The sequence below is a fragment of the Pseudorasbora parva genome, chromosome 23 (genome assembly GCF_024679245.1).
Source record: "Pseudorasbora parva isolate DD20220531a chromosome 23, ASM2467924v1, whole genome shotgun sequence".
NCBI lineage: Eukaryota > Metazoa > Chordata > Actinopteri > Cypriniformes > Gobionidae > Pseudorasbora > Pseudorasbora parva.
Window position 1 is genome coordinate 33819669 of NC_090194.1, and position 21101 is coordinate 33840769.

General features: G+C 38.4%; 1 protein-coding gene across 2 annotated transcripts in view; it reads left to right on the top strand.

Moving 5' to 3' along the window:
• The window catches only part of cntnap3 (contactin associated protein family member 3), a 183274-nt gene that overhangs the window by 110755 nt on the left and 51418 nt on the right, over positions 1–21101 (top strand). For both annotated transcript variants that reach the window (XM_067433994.1, XM_067433993.1), the window contains exon 11: positions 16909–17015. In XM_067433994.1, the coding sequence (XP_067290095.1) occupies positions 16909–17015 (107 nt within the window). The remainder of the gene's footprint in view (positions 1–16908; positions 17016–21101) is intronic.

Here is a 21101-nt window from a genome sequence, read left to right on the forward strand (position 1 = left end):
GCTCTGAAAGCATGAACGGCGAGGCAGAATGGAGCTCTAGCTCTCCGCTCTCATTAATGCACACAGTGTTATTGAGTCTGCAGGCAGGAGACGAGGGCAGACCGTGGGTGATGTCCTCTCACTCCATGCAGAAACAGCGACTCCACTGTGAGGGTTATTACCTCTGGAAAAGGGCTGTAGGTCGTTCTCAAATAACATTGCTGCCCATAACTAAGAAATATGGGATGGCAGCAGCACTCACTGGCTTTACATGTGCCTCATGTGAACCCACGGGCCCTGTGCAAAATGAGTCTAAGTGTGGACTAGACTGAAGCGGAGCGGTTTATTAACCCCAGATCAAAGATATTATGAGAGAAGCAGAGAGCTGAGGTGTGCTTACGATGAACGCTGATGGTGCTGCTGTCGTTCGGTTTAGTTTGGATGATAAAAGTTGACCTTGCACTGTGTTGTAATACAAATTATTCAATGCATGTGTTCAGAATAAAACACTGCCACGCTGCTCTTACCGTTTTAGCTACTAAGTATGTACACAGTGCACAATATGCACTTTTTTTGTATGCATTGATTTTTTTATTTTATTTTTTATTTTACCATCCTAACTTTGCACAAGTTGCAATTTATTATTTGATTCAGAAAATGTTACAATTTCTGAGAAGATAACTGGATGCCACCTGTTGAATTAAATATGCAAACATGTTAAATTAGATTTGCATACTTTTGCATCCTAATTTGGTTTTACATATTATTTTACATATCATTTGTATGCATTGATACTGTTTCCCATTATGTACTAGACTTGTCCTTCCATTCCTAATATGAAAAATGATTAAATAAATAAAATAATTGTATCTTATTATTATAGGATATCAATCATTGAAGCATCTGGAGCCTTTTGAATTAAAAAATATATATAATTTTCTGCTTCAAAGTACATGCAGCAACTAAACATATTGGTTGGGATGTATGTCTATTTATTTTTATTTTATATAAAACGTTTATTTGCCCTAAGCATGATTATATAGTTAGTTGCATTTTATTATTTGCATTTAGAATTCATTTTATTCTTCTGTCTACTACACATTAGACTTTATATTGAAATTGTACGCAATATTGGATTGAAAATGTGAAATAACAGAGAAGGTAATTGGATGCAAGTTGCAGAAGTAAACATGCAAACATACTCAAGCGTTTATCTATGCATGCTGCATTTTATTCTCCGTATCGAGTAGCTGTTTGTTGTTTCAGTTTTCCGGTCGTTAAATAAGGTGCCGAGCTAAAGGTTCACCTGAGGAAGTTGTTTTGGTGTGTAGAGTGATTATACAGTGACACGGGGAGGAACGGTGTGTGATGTAGTGCTCACTTTGACTAAAGTGCTGAGTAAGTGTTATTGTAAAGGTGAATAATGGACAGAATAAAGAGGGAGTTTCTGCATTGTCGACACTTTCGCTGAATCTCAGACACATGTGGACTCGCACTCCAGCTCAAGGTTACAGAAATGCAGCTTTCACTGTGCTTTTGATAAGAAGAACATATAAAGTGAGTATCTTCATTACCGATGCTTGACACAAAGTCCTGCCGATCTATTTAAAGAGCCAATCACGGGATTGATTCGAGGGTTGCTGTTGTTTCTACAGACTTGTTGCTATTGTGGTGGAGTTGCTCAACAATGTTTAATACTTTACTAATCACTAAAACGAGTTGTGAGCAGTAGTAATAGTGCTTTTTGATGATAATCAGTATTAGTACAGAAGTGCATTAAGGCCTGTTGTTCTCAACGATTATATTTATTTGCCTGATGCCCCACTCATCATCCACCTGTCGTACTTATTCTCATTTCGCATTTTCCTAGTGCACTTGTTGTGTTCATGTGAAGAATTGCGTTATTGACAGCTATTCTAAAGAAAGGAAGTCTGAACTGTGTGTAATCACGTAATGTGTGTGTGAACGGAAGTAATGAGTGAAGATGGATGAAGTGAACTACTCCTGTCTCGTGTGCTTTATTGCTGTTTATTAACTCCTGACAGATATCTCAGCACTTTTGTTCCATTCCATTGTTTCAGTGTCACCTCAATGTATTTTTTCACTCAGCAGGGATTCAAAATGCTCTTATAGTACACAGGCTCTATTTTAACAATCTGAAACGCAAGTGTCAAAGCGCGAAGCGCAAGTAACTTTGTGGGCGGGTCTCGGCACTGTTGTTATTTTCCCGGCGGGATAAACGGCTCTTGCGCCCGGCGCAAATCTAAAATGGGTTGGTCTGAAGTAGCTTCATTATTCATAGGTGTGGTTTGGGCGTAACGTGAAAAATACATTTTTAAATAAATGTATACATTTTAAATGTATTTTACTATCCTAACTATGCAGGGGTATACAGCGATCAGATGTAACATTGACCACTGACAGGTAAAGTGAATAACACTGATTATCTCTGTTACGGTTCCTGGTAGTGGGCATGGGCTGCATAGCCGCAGACCAGTAAGGGTGCCCATGCTGACCCCTGTGGCATGTGAGCATCAGAACTGGACAAGGCATTGAGAGAGAGCATTATAAAACAGAGCATTATTATCCGTGCTAAATAAGTCTACTTCATTATTATTATTATAGCTATTATAGTTTCTAAATGGCTTTAGGCTGCAAATTCCCCAGATCTCAATCCAATCGAGCATCTGTGGGTTGTGCTGAACAAACAAGTCTGATCCATGGAGGTCCGTCTCACAACTTACAGGACTAAAAGGATATGCTGCTAACATCTTGGAGCCAGTTGCCATAGCACACCATCAGGAGTCTAGTAGAGTCCATGCCTCGATGGGTCAGAGCTGTTTTGGCAGAAAAAGGGGGACCAACACAATATTAGGAAGTCATAATGTTATGCCTGATCAGTGTATAATTAGATACATTCTATTATTGCATTTATACTTTTATATTTTTTTTAGCATTTTGGTTTTGCAACTCACTTCGAGACTGATTTAAATCATCATCATTGAGGGTTTTATACTAATTTGCATAAATATTTACTGTAGTTCTTGACATTAGTAATAGTAAAAGCATGGAACACATTGCAGCCTATAGCCAGTTAGAAACTATAATAGCTATAATAATAATAATGAAGTAGACTTATTTAGCACGGATAATGCTCTGCTTTATAATGCTCTCTCTCAATGCCTTGTCAGAGCTGTTTAGAAAGTCACTGGTTGAGTCTGTTATTGCCGGTCGGGACGCTCAAACACCGTAATGATAAGAAAGAGCCACAAGCGTGAGTCCACTCGAGAGTTTTGTTTCAGCTTAAACAGGTGCTGAATGTGCTGGAGGCTGGAGCAGTGCTGCGTCATGAGTCTTTACAGTAAATTAAGTCTTTTTTATTCTTTCAGCACGCCTCCTTTGTATGCAAATGAGTCTTGTGCCATATTCACAGAAGTCAGCACTATTTGCCGGGTGCAATTAACATTGTGCCATTAGTGGCCACCCAAAACAGGAATCCGAATCTCATTTGATGTTTTCTGCACTTTCTATTGATCATGGTAGCAGTAATTCATTAAACGATGATCAAATGATGTTCAAAGCTTTATAGCAGACATGACGGATAGTTCATCATGCTTTCTGCATTTGAAATTGCCAATTCGGGTGTCTGAATCAGAGAGGAGGGCTTTCAAGTCTCAGCTTTCAAATTCTGGCGATTTTATTATAAAATTCAAAGAATAAATGTGGATTTGTGGCTCTTTAATGTGGCGTGACGGATTGCTGCACTCCTCTGTTCAAGGGGCTCGTGATTGGATCATCTCTTCCTCTTTACTACTAGTTACAGCATGAAGTAAAGATAAATGAACAGAAGGCATGCTGAAAGAAACATTAAAAACTTTCTGAAATGTATGATGTCTCATGTTAAAGGTGCACTATGTAGTATTTTTGCAGTAAAATATCCAAAAACCACTAGGCCAGTGTTATATATTTTGTTGAGTTGAGTTCTTACAATATCCCACAAATAGTCTCCAACTATTTGTAAATTGTGAGAAAATTGCTATTTTAACCAAGGCTTTTCTCTTAGCAGTGTGAACATGTCACAGCAGCGCCTAGCGAACGCACAGAGGAACGTCATGACATCATTTTAAACACACTTAAATGGATCTAAGGCTGCATTTACACTGCAGGTCTTGATGCACAATTATGATTTGGTGACTATATCCGATTTTTTTGACGGCCCGCTTACAAATCTTTTCAAAAGCGACCCGTATCCGATATTTGCATTTACACTGTACACTGGCAAACAGCCCAAGACGCTCTTAAGCAGAAAAGGAAGTAAAACGGCGCAATATGCAATGGACGCAGACAAAATGATTATTCAATGTTTTGCTGTCTGCACTGTTCCACGCATCTTTAAAGGTCGGCAAAACATTTCTCTCTTAAAGGGGGGGGGGTGAAATGCTGTTTGATGCATACTGAGCTTTTTCCACTGTTAAAGACTTGGATTCCCATCCTAAACATAGACAAAGTTTCAAAAACTAATGTTGGACGTTTGATGAAGTATTTCTGTGTTAAAAATACTCCTTCCGGTTTCTCACAAGTTTCGGAGAGTTTTTTTCGAGTATGGCTCGGCTTGACGTTAATAGAGCGGAAGGTCCTTGTATGGGCCGTACAGGCTCTTCTCCCGGTAGGGTGCGCGCGCGCGTGACTAGAGCGAGAGAGGAAATGCACGCCCATAAACACTCGCTCAGGTGCAGATCCAGTCGTCCATGAACACTTATATGGCGTGCCGCGCTCCACTTTCTTCCTATGGGTGACTTTGAGCGACTTCAACGCTTCAGCACAGCATTCCGGGAAGGCAGCGCTGCATTTGAACCGATTTGAACGCAGAAATGACGGGAAGCTTCACAACAACGTTTCAGTCGCGTCTCAAAGTGGATTTACACGCCGCTGCTGTCACAGGACTTCACCAAATCATACCAAAGAAGTGTGTTTTTGCCCTTGACGGGGTTGCCAGGTTTTCACAATAAAACCCGCATAATTGCAACTCAAAACTGTGTTAAAGTAGCCCAATTCCGCATGAAAACCACAGACTTGGCAACACTGGCAGTTTGTGTCCACCTGAGTTGACGTCATTCGCCTCCGTCCTTTTTTTCAATGACGTACGACTTGCATTTACTGGGGAATATCCGATTTGACCACTTACATGGCAGACGCCAATGCAGATCTGAAGATATCGGAATTCATGCGTATTTTTCCTGCTTATTGGGTCACTTGAACCATGCAGTGTAAATGGGGCCTAATATGATAAACAGAGCTGCTTTACCTTATAATCATCGGAAAAAGTGGAAGAGGCAACTGTGCCCCATCCCGTCATAATAAAAGTCCCGGTACTCACGAGCCGTGTGTTTGTCTAACAATCGCTCCAGCGGCCGTGCTCAGCTCCACACTTTACACTCCTGCTTTACACTACAGTAACGTTAATAACTGCATCCATCAATGTGATTTCTGCCGAGTCCTATTTTCCAACGGCTGTGAGGTGAAGACCACATGTCCCAAGATACTGCGCTCACACTTGGCGTCATCAAACTACACCTTTGTTTAGAATAGGCGCCCTCTAGTGGACGGAAAGTTGCATAGTGCACCTTTTAATCAATGTTTTAACCATGGGAAGTCATCAGTAAAACAGCTGGTAAGTCTTTATGTATAATGCATTATAAAATAATTTTTAATGCATTTATTATGCCTTGTAATGCACTTCATAATGCATTATATGGTCTCAGTTATAATACATTATAATACTTATCTATTCATTGAACACACCTTTAGAAAGTATAATGCGTTAAAACACGACAAAACCAATTTCAGAATCTGCTAATATTATAATGAAATTTAACTTTGGTTACAGTTACTTATAACATATGTAACGCTTTATAATGCTTTATAATGCATAAGGGCTTAAATAAAGTGTCACCAAACAGCTTGTGAACAATATCACATAAAATTACATTTACCTCAGAACAGCAAGTCCATGTCCATAAACTTGATAGTTAGCAAGTTAAAATAACTCTAGAGAGGAGCATTTGATCAATATTTGCACTTTATTACATATTTATTATGTTTATTTATCCTGTTAGTGATGTCTTCATTATTTATTGGATGTTTGAATAATTAAAACGAGGCAGGTATGACTTTAAATATTTATATTTTGTCAACAAATTGGAGCAGAAACCTAATTCTGTATTATAAAGTTCATATGAAAATGTCAATGTTTGTGCAGATCAGTTTTATTTGAGTGTTGATGATTATTAAATAAATATGATCAATTAATATATTATTAAATATATCAGTATCAGCACAGAAATGTTCATTTCGGTGCATCACTAATTATTATCATGACTTTTAGAACCGATCCACAAAATGGGAAACTGCACTGTGCACTAATTATTTTGTCTTTGTTTGTCTCATTGGCTGATTTGCATAAGTCATTGCGATTTCAGCGTTTACGATATTACCCACTTCAACTTTAAATGAGCCTGTTTTGAATGTTGATCTCATCTCTCTCTTCGCTGTTTGCTTCTAATGAGGTCGACTTAAGGTGGCGTCGTTTGCCTGGTTTCTGTCCGTCCTAATTTCCTGGGGTTGACCTCTGACCCCTGGGCTGAAAGTGCAAGTCGTTCTCCTTCCAGCTCTTGTCAGGTTCCCCATGCGGCCCGCAGAAATGCATCAAATGGAGATGCGTGCCGTTCCCCTGCACACCTGCTGCACTTGTCTTTCAGGAGGTGACTTCAGCTCTGCGGGCCGTCGTTGGTTGTCACCTCTTTGTGATTAGGGTCACAACGAGCGACCTTTGGCTGCTGTCGAGGAGGGCTGAGTATTCGTGGAGGGATGGGAAGGGCAGCGCGGGGCACGTGTGTTTCGATGCCGTCAAGCTGCTTCTCAGAGCTGATGTCATTTTGTTCTCTGTTGGGATGTGCAGAACTCGCTGCCCTCGCACACATTCCTGAATAGATTTATTTTTTATTCTGTCCCGCAGCAGAGGCGGTTTTCTGTCTGAGGGATTTTTAGTCTTTGATCCACATTTGTTGTCTCCTCTTATATCCTTCACCACAAAACAGACAGATTCCTTTCAAGCTATGTCTCTTAGATAATTTCTGAGTTTCCATATTATACATACTGTGTATAATATATATATATATATATATATAATATGTATGTATATATGTAATATTGCGTCAATTGCGTCATATCTGCTTTACCCTCGTTTTCCATTTTTTTGGCAGAAACGCTTTACTGTTAGCAGTGTGAACAAGAGTCACAACAGCCGCTGAGTGAACGCACAGAGTAACGTCATAGCATCATTTTAAACACACTTACATGTATCTAATATCATAAACAGAGCTGTGTTACTTCATACTCATAAGCGGAAATGGCGCTGGTGACGGTGTCCCGTCATAATAAAAGTCTCGCCTCTCACGAGGCGTGTGTTGTTCAACAATCGCTCCAGCGGCCTTTCTCAGCTCCTCAATACTCGGTCCTGCTCTGCTTCACACTACAGTAACGTTAAAGGGTTAGTTCACCCAAAAATGAAAATTCTCTTATTAATTGCTTACCCTAATGTCGTTTGACACCCCTAAGACCTTCATCTTCGGAACACAAATGAAGATATTTTTGTTGAAATCCGATGGCTCAGAAAGGCCTTCATTGACACCAATGTCATTTCCTCTCTCAAGACCCATAAAGGCACTAAAGACGGCGTTACAAAGCCCATCTCACTACAGCGGCTCTACAATCATTTTATGAAGCCACGAGAATAGTTTTTGTGCAGGGGAAAAAAAACGACTTATTTAGCGATGGGCCGAATTCAAAACAATGTTTCGAACGGTTATGAATCAGCGTATTGATTCATGATTCGGATCGCGTGTTAAACTGCTGAAATCACGTGACTTTGGCGATCCGAAACATGAATCAATAACTTGCACACTGTTTGTGTACTTGTTTCTCATCCAAGCATTACAGGGAAGTTGTAAAATGGTTGTGCAAAACCATCTTGTGCTGTGGGAAACCTTGACTAACATAACACTACTTTTGTTAATTTGGCTAATACATTAATACTTTTAATCAGCAAGGATGCATTCAATTGAGCAAAAGTGACAGTGAAGACATTTATAATGATGCAGATTTTTATTTACAAATAAATGCTGTTCTTTTCTATTCATCAAATCCTGAGAAAGTGTATCACGGTTTTCACAAATATTTGTCTTCAAAGTTGATAATAATGAGAAATGTTTCTTAGCAAATCAGATTTCTGAAGGATCATGTGACACATCAAGACTGGATTAAAGATGCTGAAAATGCAGCTTTCCATCAAAGGAATAAATAATATCTTATGATATATTCAAATAGAAAACAATTATTTTAAATTCTAATAATATTTCGCAATATGTTAGTTTTTACTGTATGTTTAATCAAATACTTTAATCAATGACTTTTTCCAAAACCCCAAACGTCTAAGCGGTAGTGTCTCTGGGATTATCTCATCAGAGAAAACGCAACTGTTCGGCAAGTCGTGGTCGCATTTATCCTTTCCGCGTGTTTCTCTGCCCGTCTCTGTGTGTGACAGTCAGTGAAGTCTGATCATTACTCGTGATGGCAGATTACATGAGAACAGAGGAGTCCGACTGTGCCACGGCCCAGTGTGAAGCCGACCGCTGCGGTTCAGTTGTGTCCCAATGATGGGCCTGAAAAGCTCTGATGATGGGATCCGAGCCAACAAAGAGACGTGGCTCTCAGCATGCCGTCGCCGTCGCATGGAAGCCAAAAAGTGTGGTTTCGTTTTTTCCCTTGGTTTGAAGTGTCCATTTTAAACGGAATGAAAGACACACTCGATCCTGTTCCGATTATAAAGCTACAAAGCGTGAAACCGGAGCAGAGAGTGTATCTGTCCCGGCCACCTAAAGCAGGACAAAGAGTGTTTGAACGGATCCTTTTAGACCATCATTGTGGCCACAAATGGAAATCTGGTGAAAGATGTTGTCTGTATAGGTAGCGCTAGTAATGCGAGCATGCAAATAATCCTCTGGCATTCCCGGGAGAGATAGGAGAGGCAGGGAATTTTTTTTTCTGGCTCAGGCAAGGACATTTATTCTGACTAGAAAGGATTCGCTTAACAAAGAGAAACTGGAAGGTGTTTGTGGTCTGCTTTGAGTCACTTGGTTAACCTTACTTTGCTCTTAGCAAAAGTTTATAGCTTCTAAATCAAGGCATCGTGGCATAAATGATTATTAGTGGCGTTTGTGAAGTCAATCTTGAGGTTAATGGTGTGATGAAACCTCTAACACAAAGTATTAAAGTTCAGCGTGTGTGTCGTCCTGCGGCGTTTGAGCTCCAGACATGAATGGTTCCTCAAATCAGGTGTGCTGTTACTTCTCTAAGTGTTCAGTGTTCAGACGAGTTAGTCAAGGTTTCCTGCACCAAAAACATACAGCTGTAAAAACATACAAAAACATACACCCTGCAGAACATGTTAATTATTGAAGCTTAAAAGTTTCATCAATAGATTTTCAGGGATTCAGATTTCAGTACTGATTGAAAAAAACACCATGCAGTTTTTATAATTCTTCTTTGTTTGAATTATTAACAATTAGCTGATTCTGCAATGTACATTCTGAACTGTACTTTAGTTTTTCATGCCCATTTGCCACGCTCTCTCTGAATTAAACAGGCTGCTTGTGCTTCTATATTTAAAGCAGCACTAGGTAACTTTTCAACCTTCATAATATATTTTTTAAGACTCTTGTGATGATAAATCGACTTACAATAGGTTGAATGACACGTCTGCCATATCCTGATGGGGTCTGTATCGTTTTTAATCGTACTTTTAAACTTCGGGTTTCGGGTAGTAACCAGAGAAAAAGAAAAGAACTACAAAATTCGACTGCTTTACGGCATATACGTCACTTCCACCAACACAAACACTTCCTTACATTCGGACGTGCGAGCCCAACTTTGTTCGTCGGATAATATAGTCATGTCCGAAGCAGCAGAGACAAATAAGAAAGAAAAGGTTTTGTTGGAGGAAAGCAATAAGAGGAAATGAAAAAATGATGGGATTAAAGGCAGGACGAGGATCAAAATGTGACCAGCGTTTGCTCGTCGGCGTGAGCTGAAGGAGGCGTGCCCGACCGATGCTGTCCTGTTTGTTATGGTGATCTCCTACCACTCAAACATTGAACTGAAGTATCATATTGATTCTGTAAAACGGTAACCAATAGACTACTATAATGACGCTGGCTTGTAAACGTGAGCATCGTGATTATTTGGCGTTTGAAAAAAATAAAACCCATGAAATTATATTCATATGACATGCTGAAATATGCCACTGACTGTAACGTTACCTGGGATGAAGACATTTCACACGCGACGCCAGAAGAACTCGAACTCCTCTTGCAGTGTTCAGGGGAACTGTTAGTGCTGCACCGACCCACGGGACGCTTTTATGAAGTTATTTGGCCCGCACCGCACCACTGTATATATTTTTACAACACGCCGCGCACCCGCGACCATTAAATAGACATACGGGGTCCGCGGGTTATGAGACGACCCGCGCATCACTAGTTCAGGGCTATCAGGGTTGTCATGTCAACAAATGCACGCGCGATGGCATCCCCTGTTGTAGGAGGACAGCTCTTACGACAATAGTTGAGGACATTATTTTTTCCAAACTGTAGGGGGACCCCGAGAGCAAAAGTAGCCAAGTGGGGCTTTAAAGCTACTTTAAATGAAGTCAGACAGATACATGTAGATTTATAATTATAATAATGAAGTATACTTGATTATGATTATGATTGGTTAACATCAGGATGTTTCACAAGTTTTGTAAATTAGCAGTCTTCTAAAGTCATATGAAGAAAATATAAATTAAAGAAACAGACCCAAATTTTAGTCATTATTTGCTTAAAAATAATTAATATTTAATATTGATTTGCAATGGTAACACTTTATTTCAGTAGTCTGAGTAGACTTTAGCTAGGGTTAAAGGGATCCTTGGTTATACTTAGATTTTTTTTTTTTTTTACTTTAGCTAGTGTGTAATGTTGCTGTTTAAGCATAAACAACATCTGCAAAGTTACGACGCTCAACATTCAAAGCAAACCGAGATATTTTCTTTTAAAGAAATAGCTGGTAGAGACTACAGTGAGCTTCCTAACCAGCCCATTCACAAAGGCGATTTGTGGACCTTCACTTACATACGGTGGCCCAGTAGTGCAGCCTTACTAAATACAACCACAACACAACGAAAACAAGGCACTAATCTACTAATACTCTAATGAGAGTTAGCAGTTCCAAAGTTACTTAAAGTTAGCAGTATGCCTACAGTGGATCAAATGAATGATGAACAAGAACAATATTTTACTTTTTCATTAAAAACCTGCACTGATGAGTCATTCACAATAAGACCAGGAACATGGATAAATCCAGTAAATAGGGTCAAGTTTTAATTATTGGACAGATATTTTTTAGAAGAAATTATGTCTCTGCTAATGAAAATGACTTGACATCTGGGAATATGATATTCCACTTGCATCTCTGCTTGAAAGACACATCTACTACACTGTAAAAAAATAAATTAAAAAAAGTTGATTTTTGTTGGTTTAACTTAAAATTTTGAGTTTATTGAAATTAAAAATTTCAGTTGATACAATGAAGGATTTTTTTTTTAATAAATAGAAACTTAAAATATTATTGTATCTGAACCACATTAAAAAAATGGATAAATCATGAAAATAGCACTATTGGGCATGTTTCACATGCATCATCAGAAATAAAACACACACAATTACCCAATATGCTCACAAAATCTTTTAATAATATTTTAATAAAGGTTGTCGAATCTCAAAAAAAGTTCATGGTATTAACTCAAAATTTTATGAACTGGTAACTTTTTTTCTAAATATTTTTTTACAGTGTAGAGACATTGAAATATGAGAAAAATGATTGTCTGAAATCAGGATTTTACTGGAAATACTTCCTTCTTTCAGACACATGCTGCATTCTGTAAATGACAATAAAACCAAACTAGTAAAAATCAAACATCCTTAATAATTACTCCTTAATACAGTTGCAAAAGTTATTCAGTCAAGAGCAGTGAGTGATTTTTTTTTCTTTCACAGACAGCAGCAGGAATATTAGTCCGCTGTCACTTTAAGAGTGAATACACAGATCTAATATACTGATACTGTACATGGTTTACTTTCTTAACTGCTAACGTTCACTTATAGACATAACGTACTATGCTTACTAGGATACTCACTATTTTTTGACGTAATTTTGTGTGAATATGTCTACTCTAGTGCAAGGAGACATGAAAAAGAGCTCAGTTTAGTATTAGCACACTGTCTGAGACGTGGCTTTCTAGGCGAGTGCTTCGGATGTGTGCGCACACAAAACTTCCCATACAGCATGCGAGTAACGGAATGAGCTCCCTTTCACATCTTCTTGCGGTTAAATATAAATTTGTCAAGGCTTATACTTTGTGACAATCCAGCCCATAAACTTTCCAGAGTGTCATTCACATTCATCCACTGGTAGAAATGTTACAGGGCAACTGGTGAGTAACACCGCTTCATATACTCGCCAACGCCGATTTTTACTTGCACTTGCCGCTTGGCGATTGTTGATTTTAGACCCTGCACATACAATTCAGCACACAAATCTCAAAAATTGTAATGATCAACATTTGCAATTCAGTAAAAATATTAACTCTGAATCACTAGACAGCTAAATAGCCTAACAAAGACAACAACAGCAGCCATATAAATCAAGCCAGTAAATGCAAAGCAATTATCATTCTTTAATAATAATTGCCACATAATTTTGTCAAGCTGCAAATTGAAAATCCTTTGTGCTTTTGCTTTTAATTTGATAAGTTATTTTATTACTGACTGTTTACTAGTCTTGAATAATAATTTATATTAGTTAGGCTACTAGTTTTAGCTGTGATAGCTTTCAAAATTACAAGAGAGAATTGTGAATTTTTTACTGGTATCTAAAATGTTGGTGTCATTACTGCCTTTTTTATGTCCTGTACATTTTCTTAAAGGGTTAGTTCACCCAAAAATGAAATTGATGTCATTATCTCCTAACCCTAATGTCGTTCCACACCCGTAAGACCTCCGTTCATCTTCAGAACACAGTTTAAGATATTTTATATTTAGTCCGAGAGCTTTCTGTCCCTCTATTGAATGTGTGTATGGTATACTGTGCATGTCCAGAAAGGGAATAAAAACATCATCACAGTAGTCCATATGAGACATCAGTTAGTTCATTAGAATCTCTTGAAGCATCGAAAATACATTTTGGTCCAAAAATAACAAAAACTACGACTTTATTCAGCATTGTCTTCTCTTCCGTGTTTGTTTTCAAACCTCAAATAAAGATTCAAACCGTCATGAATCAGTGAATCGATCAGTGATCCGGATCGCCAGTGTCACGTGATTTCAGCAGTTTGACACGCGATCCAAATCATGAATCAATAAGCTGATTCATGACTGTAAATGTGGTAGGGAAGATGCCGGAGCAGAGATGTGTTGATGATGTGTGTGAGTGCTGGTAAGACTGTAGGGGAGATGGCTTGTAGAAGGTGTGAGGGGATGGGATCTAGAGGACAGGTAGTGGGATGGCTGGAGAGGAGAAGTTTAAATACTTCAGGCTCAACGAGTGTAGAGAAGGAGGAGAGAATATGTTGTGGATATGGCTGTGGATGTGGCTGATTTAAAATCGTGTGTGTGGAGGTGAGAACTGACTGCTGATGATTGTGGTTTTATCTGTGAAAAAATGGGCAAGATCGTCTGCAGATAGAGAGGTGGTGGAGGGGGACAGAGGAGACAGTTGAAAGTTCTGAAATATCTGCATCTCATTACACCTTTTGTATGCAATAAACAGCTATGGAAAAAATTAAGAGACCACTGTAAAATTATCAATTTCTCTGGTTTTACTATTTAAAGGTAAGTGTTTGGGTAAAATTAACATTTTTGTTTTATTCTATAAACTACTGGCAACATTTTAAAAAAAAAATCCAAATTCAAATATTATAATTTAGAGCATTTATTTGCCGAAAGCAACACTTGTTCAAAATAACAAAAAAGATGCAGTGTTGTCAGACCTCGAATAATGGAAAGAAAATAAGTTCATATTCATTTTTAAACAACACAATACTAATGTTTTAACTTATGAAGATTTCAGAAATCAATATTTGGTGGAATAACCCTGATTTTAAATCACAGCTTTCATGTGTCTTGGCATGCTCTCCGCCAGTCTCTCATTGATGTTGGGTTACTTTATGCCACTCCTGGTGCAAAAATTCACCCAGCTCAGATTTGTTTGATGGCTTGTGGCCATCCATGTTCCTCTTGATCACATTCCAGAGGTTTTCAATGGGGTTCAGGTCTGGAGATTGGGCCGGCCATGACAGGGTCTTGATCTGGTGGTCCTCCATCCACACCTTGATTGACCTAGCTGTGTGGCATGGAGCATTGTCCTGCTGGAAAAACCAGTCCTCAGAGTTGGGGAACATTGTCAGAGCAGAAGGAAGCAAGTTTTCTTCCAGGACAACCGTGTACGTGGTTTGATTAATGTGTCCCTCACAAAGACAAATCTGCCCGATTCCAGCCTCGCTAAAGTACCCTCAGATCATCACCGATCCTCCACCAAATTTCACAGTGGGTGCGAGACACTGTGGCTTGTAGGCCTCTCCATGCCTTCCTCTAACCCAGGGGTCTGCAACCCGCGGCTCCAGAGCCTCAGACGGCTCTTTCATCCCTGTGCAGCGGCTCCCCATAGCTTTGAAAAATATATTTGGGTATCAATAAATAAAAGCTATTTTATTTTATTTTTTAATTTTTTCAACCTCTTATTTTCAAGATTGAAGATATCTTGTTAAATTAAAAAATATATATATATTTTTTTTAATTAATTTTATATTTTGTTAATTCAAATATGCGTCACACTACATGCACCACAGTGACAGGACTCGTCGCACACTGCTGCATGTCATCACGTGCCGCAATATTTGGGATTTTTTGATTCTCGGTAAGCTAGCAATGGATAAATGTAAAAAAGAAATGTTTCTGAAGAAAATTGAACATTTAATGCTTCATGGACAGATTAATTTGCCTTCACTGCTGACGATGCTGGCTTACCCGTGTGCTGGATATTTGGCGAGAAATTTGCAAACAACAAATAAAATGTAATGTTTATTTTCCACAAAAAAGGGAAGGAGTCAAACAGCCATGCATTATGCATTCTGTTTAAAAGTAACCCTACACGTTTTTTTAATAAGAGTTTGATGTTTTCTATTGTCACAAACAGCAATAAAATATCAATAGTTGTATTTTTTGTAGTTCTGTAATTTCTTAAGTGCAACACGCTTTAGTTATTTTATGCATTAAAACTGGATATAAAACTTTATATACAGTGTTATTATAGTTTTTGGGATCTTGAATTTTATTGGGTGGTAAAGAGGCAAAAATGGCTCTTTTGATTTTGAAGGTTGCAGACCCTTGGTCTAACCATTAGACATCCAGGTGTTGGACAAAGCTGAACATTGGACTCATCAGAGAAGATGACCTTACTCCAGTCCTCTACAGTCCAATCCTTATGGTCTCTTGCAAACCTCAGCCTGGCTCGTCTTTGCTTCTCATTGATGAAGGGCTTTTTTCTAGCTTTGCACTACTTTTCGTAGTAACCGTCGTTTCGTTTCGAACCTTCTTTGACGTGCACTTCACCGCAGCTCCCATTGCCATTCTTTTTGTAGGTCACGATGTCATCCTATGGTTGTTGAGTGACCTTCGAATGAGTTGGCGGTCATTCTGGTCAGTGGAGAGTCGTTTACGCCCTCTGCCGGTCTGTAGCTTTGATGTCCCCAATGTCTGCTGCTTGACCTTGTTCTTATGAACCGCCCATATTTGAAATTTTAACGATGGAAGCAACCCGTCACTCACTGTATCCCTCACCAGTAAAGTCAGAATTTAACCCTTCTTTTCCTTATTCAAAACTTTCCTTTTCGACTTTTTTGAGGCACTAATAGCACTGTTTTGCCACCTAGCTGGTCCTACTGCAAGAGGATAGTGATGACCACAGAAGTGTTTTTTTTAAATTATTTTCCTTATTAAATAAGATTTGGTTCAGGTGATCACCTAACCAGCACTTCATTTAGTAGAAGAGGTGTGCCTGTGTTGGATTTCAAGAGACATTGGAATGAAATGGCTTCCATACTTGTAGAGATGCTGATTTAAGATATTTTACTCGTAGACATGCTTTTTTTTTTCAGAGCTGTATTTGCAACGGGGTAAAATGTTTGCCTCTAAATTTAAAAGACAAATTATGTTCATATCATGTAGTTAGCTTTGAAAATCAAACATGAGTTTTGTTCCATGGACTTCCTGCGTTCTTCCTGTCACGTTGCTTTTTTAGTTTACCTGCCACTCATCTGCCTTTATTACACCGTCATACAAGTTCATCTGTGTCAGCTAAATAAATGTCTAGAATTTTCTAGAGATGTATGTTTATGAACAGCTTAATTCATAAAATGTACTTAAAATGAAGAATGAATTATTTAATTTTAACTAAATACATAAAATGACCCCATGATGGGAACCCCTAAAAGGTTTTAAATATAAAGTGCCTGATAGAAGTTTTTATTTACAACCTTTTTTTTCTAAGAGTGTACTGTCAAACTATCTTGAGTATGTTTCTTGTAGTGTGAATAAAAATGTCACCATGTGCTTTTCCAAATGGAGGATCTGATAAAGCCAACAGCAAGGTTTCCGTGCATAACTCTCTACAAAGGCTGCATGTGTAGTGCTGAATGATTGTGTTTTTTTTCTGTATCTGATTGTCCTTGAGATCAAACATCAAATATGATATTTCATGTCCTCTTTTTTACACCAGATGCTCCCCGAGTCATTGTGAACACGGAGGGAAATGCTCGCAGTCATGGAGCACGTTTCACTGCAACTGTTCTGCCACGGGCTACAGCGGAGCGACCTGCCACAGCTGTAAGAACGCTTCTGATATACAGACACTACAAACGTTTCCTGTGCGTTTAATCCACATTTAAAGTCAAGGACAGATCTGGAGTCAAATGCAGAGAGAATAGTTTACTCCATCTGCAAGATGTTTCCCCAAACATACTTAGTTCGGATAGGCCTATAGGAAAATTGCCATCTTCACCCTTTATTGAAATATTATTAAAAAGCATATTGTGTAGTTGTGCTTGGAGTCAGTTTTTTATTTGTGATAAGGCAATAAAATGCTCCAAATTGTGCCAACATAATTTTTGGACAGGATGTCATTCAAAACAATTATAAACGAATGGACCGGCTAAAAATATGAATGGTTTAGTAAATGTATGCTTTTTCCTGTGAGCTTTTTTGTTTTTTGCCATAGTAAAATAAAAACCTCTAGCTGTAGATTACCTTTTTTGCCAAAAATTTTGTCAGATAAATAACTTAACCAAGTTTAGTGTTTTGTTCTGTCCGCATATTTAAATATTTAAAAAATAGAAAATATTTTCTTCAAATTTTGATAGTTTAATCAAACTTGGCTAAACTTATTCAGGTGTTCCAATCATTTATACAGGTGTATATATCGATACTTGCCTGACTGCACTGTGCCAAATGTAATGTTTGGTTGAGGGAGGATTATGGTGTGTGCTTGTTTTTCAGGGGTTGGGCTTGAAATGATCTCTTAATGCTTCTGCATACCAAGACATTTTGGACAATTTCAAGCTCCCAACTTTGTGGGAAGTATTTGGGGATGGCCCCTTCCTGTCCCAACATGACTGTGCACCAGTGCACAAAGCGTCGGCCCATAAACACATGGATGAGTGAGTTTGGTGTGGAGGAACTTGACTGGCCTGCAGTCCTGAGCTCAACCTGATAGATCACCTTTGGTATGAATTAGAGCGGAGACTGAGAGCCAGGCCTTCTTGTCCAACATCAGTGCCTGACCTCACCAATGCGCTTCTAGAAGAACGGTCAAAAACTCCCATAAACACACTCCTAAACCTTGTGAAAAGCCTTCCCAGAAGAGTTTAAGTAATTATAGCTACAAAGAGTGGGCCAACTCTATATTAAACCCTACGGATTAAGAATGGGAGGTCATTAAAGTTCATGTGCATGTAAAGGCAGGCGTCCCGAAACTTTTGGCAATATAGTGTAAATATTTATTTCTAAAAAATAACTTCTTACTGGAATAGCTTGAACAATTACATTAATACAGCTGTGCATGTTAAGTTAGTATCTACTTTGAATTTGTTATTCCCCAAACTGCTTAACTCTTCGTTGATAAAATACGCTGAGAACGATCCCTGTCAATCAGCGCTGGATCTCGTGCTCGTCTGCTGATATTCCTCTCCAGACACGAGCCAGTAATGTCTTTAAATGAGTAGGGAGATGCACTTTCTTATCTGCATTGTTTTGAACTTTTAATGAAAATTGAATTAGTGTGAAACGACTGTGAAGGCGGAATGTTGACATGGTTGTGTAACTCGCTTCATTATGCCACAGATCACGTTGAATGTTCTAATTGTGTTATATTGGAGTTTGAACTCTTGACTAACTTTTTTCTCTTCGGCTTACATTCATTGTGACATTTTTAACATGATATGTTTTGTAATATTACGCAAACATAAATGAAAAATGATTTTGTGAAATTAAACTTCCCAGTGTATTTGTGCTAAAAAAGCGAAGGCAGCGCTTGATCTGAAGTGTGGTGCCATAAATATTGCATGCAAACAGAGCAGCTTTAATTATGACCATCTGCATCTGTTTCGTAGCTCTGATTTCATGATGTAATGCAAACGGGGGAAGATAACCATCAATTAAGGTGCTTAGGGGTGAAATGTATTGCTGTAGGTTTCACTTTCAAGGAAATTAATTACAATCTATATGCAATCTGTTCATTTCAATCTGTTTATTTTATATGCACGAGATAGGGGGGAATTATTTTATGGACCGATTTCAGTTTGTCAACTAATAAAGCTTTGTCCAAAAACCTGATTGCAAGCCCAGAAAAGCAATAAAAAAATTATATACAGATATTTTATATATATTAAATATATTGGATATTATATATCCAACATTGGGCATGTGAGCATCAGAACTGGACCACTGGAAGAAGGTGGCCTGGTCTGATGAATCACGTTTTCTTTTACATCACGTGGATGTCCGGGTGTGTGCGTCTCTTACCAGGGGAACACATGGCCCCAGGATGCACTATGGGAAGAAGGCAAGCCGGCGGAGGCAGTGTGATGCTTTGGGCAATGTTCTGCTGGGAAACCTTGGGTCCTCCATCCATGTGGATGTTACTTTGACACGTACCACCTACCTAAGCATTGTTGCAGACCATCTACACCCTTTCATGGAAACGGTATTCTCTGGTGGCTGTGGCTCTTCCAGCAGGATAATGCTCCTGACACAAAGCAAAAATGATTCAGGAATGGTTTGAGGAGCACAACAACGCAACACTTCAGGTGTTGAATTGGCAACTTACAGGACTTAAAGCACACCTTCAGGGGTCTAGAGGAGTCGATACCTCGATGGGTCAGGGATTTTTTGGCAGCAAAAGAGGGTCTACCACAATATTAGGATAAATAATGTTATGCCTGTTTGGTGCGTATACAACATTTATAATAATTAGAACAATTATCATTTATTTATAAACTAAGAATGCACTTCATAAAGGTAAAAAATGAAAGAGGACATATATCACAAATATGCTGATTTAAAAGTAATAGCTGATACAATATTGATAAGAATATTGCTTCAGAATAAAGTACATTTGCACCAGAAAAAAAACCTTTATTCCAAGTAACTGTGTTACTCTGACAAGTGAATGACTGGCTTTCAAAAGACAAGCACATAGAAAGGCTTATATATTTAATCAGTCTAAGCACCAGAAAACAAAATCATCTCCGTTTGGTCAACATAGAAAACCAATAAAAACATGTGTTGTTGTATGCTGTCATAGATCAGTAAGTGTGTAGAAATATTCAGCTACTGTACTGCAGAAATACCCTTCCGTTTTTAAACCCCCAAACGCTCCTCTGACTGACAGCTGCTTTATACGAGATCTAATTATGAGGTCGCACTATAAAGTCCCTCTCAATAACGCTCACCCTTTAAAACAGCTCAAGTGTGAGCCTCTTACATGCTGCCGTCATTAAATATTTGAGTGACATGTGCTTCATTTTAGACGAAATCTATTCCACGCTCTTTTAGGGCACCAAAGCTGGCCTTTTCACTTCTTTTAAGACTTGGTGTAAATCCATAAGCGTGTAAAACTCAACCTCTGCCGCTAATGAGCACCTGACCTCATATTTTATATAGTTTCTTTACAGGGCTCATATCATGAGGAATTGAATTCCCCTAGCCTTTCTGGGATAAAAGTGATCAGTATGCCATGAAAATATGCACAAAATGTCCTATCCAGTACAAACTGATTATTAAAACTACAGTAGGCTGAAAAAAGGACGTATGAAAACTATTGATGCAATTAATGATAAACGCATCCACAGTAGTGGTCAAAAGTGACATGTGGAGGGGTTATTTATTTTTAATGACCCTACAGGTTCAATTAAACCATAAAATTATGAGGAAAATATTATATATATATTAAGTATGAGGGAAGAACAAAACACTAAGCTTGGTTAAATTAATTTATCTTCCACAAGTATTTATCAAGAAAAAGCAAATGATACCTTTAGCTTTTATTTTACTATGAAAAAGTGCATAGCAAAACAAAAAGCTCATAGGAAAAAACATAAGTTGACTACAAAGTAATCAGGTATTAATATTTAGTTGGTTCTCTCTTGTTTTTGCATGATGATTTCTTTCTATGACAGACTGGCCAAAAAAATCTGTCTGCATTATCATCACGAATAAAACCATCTTCTCCAAGCACAAGCACAGAATATACTTAACACATTTTTAAAGGAACACGCCACTATTTTTGAAAATAGCCGCATTTTCCAACCATTTTCAGTTAAACCGTTTTCGAATCCTTTCATCCGATCTTCAGGTCTGGCGGTAGCACTTTTAACATAGCTTAGCATAGATCATTGAATCTGATTAGACCGTTTG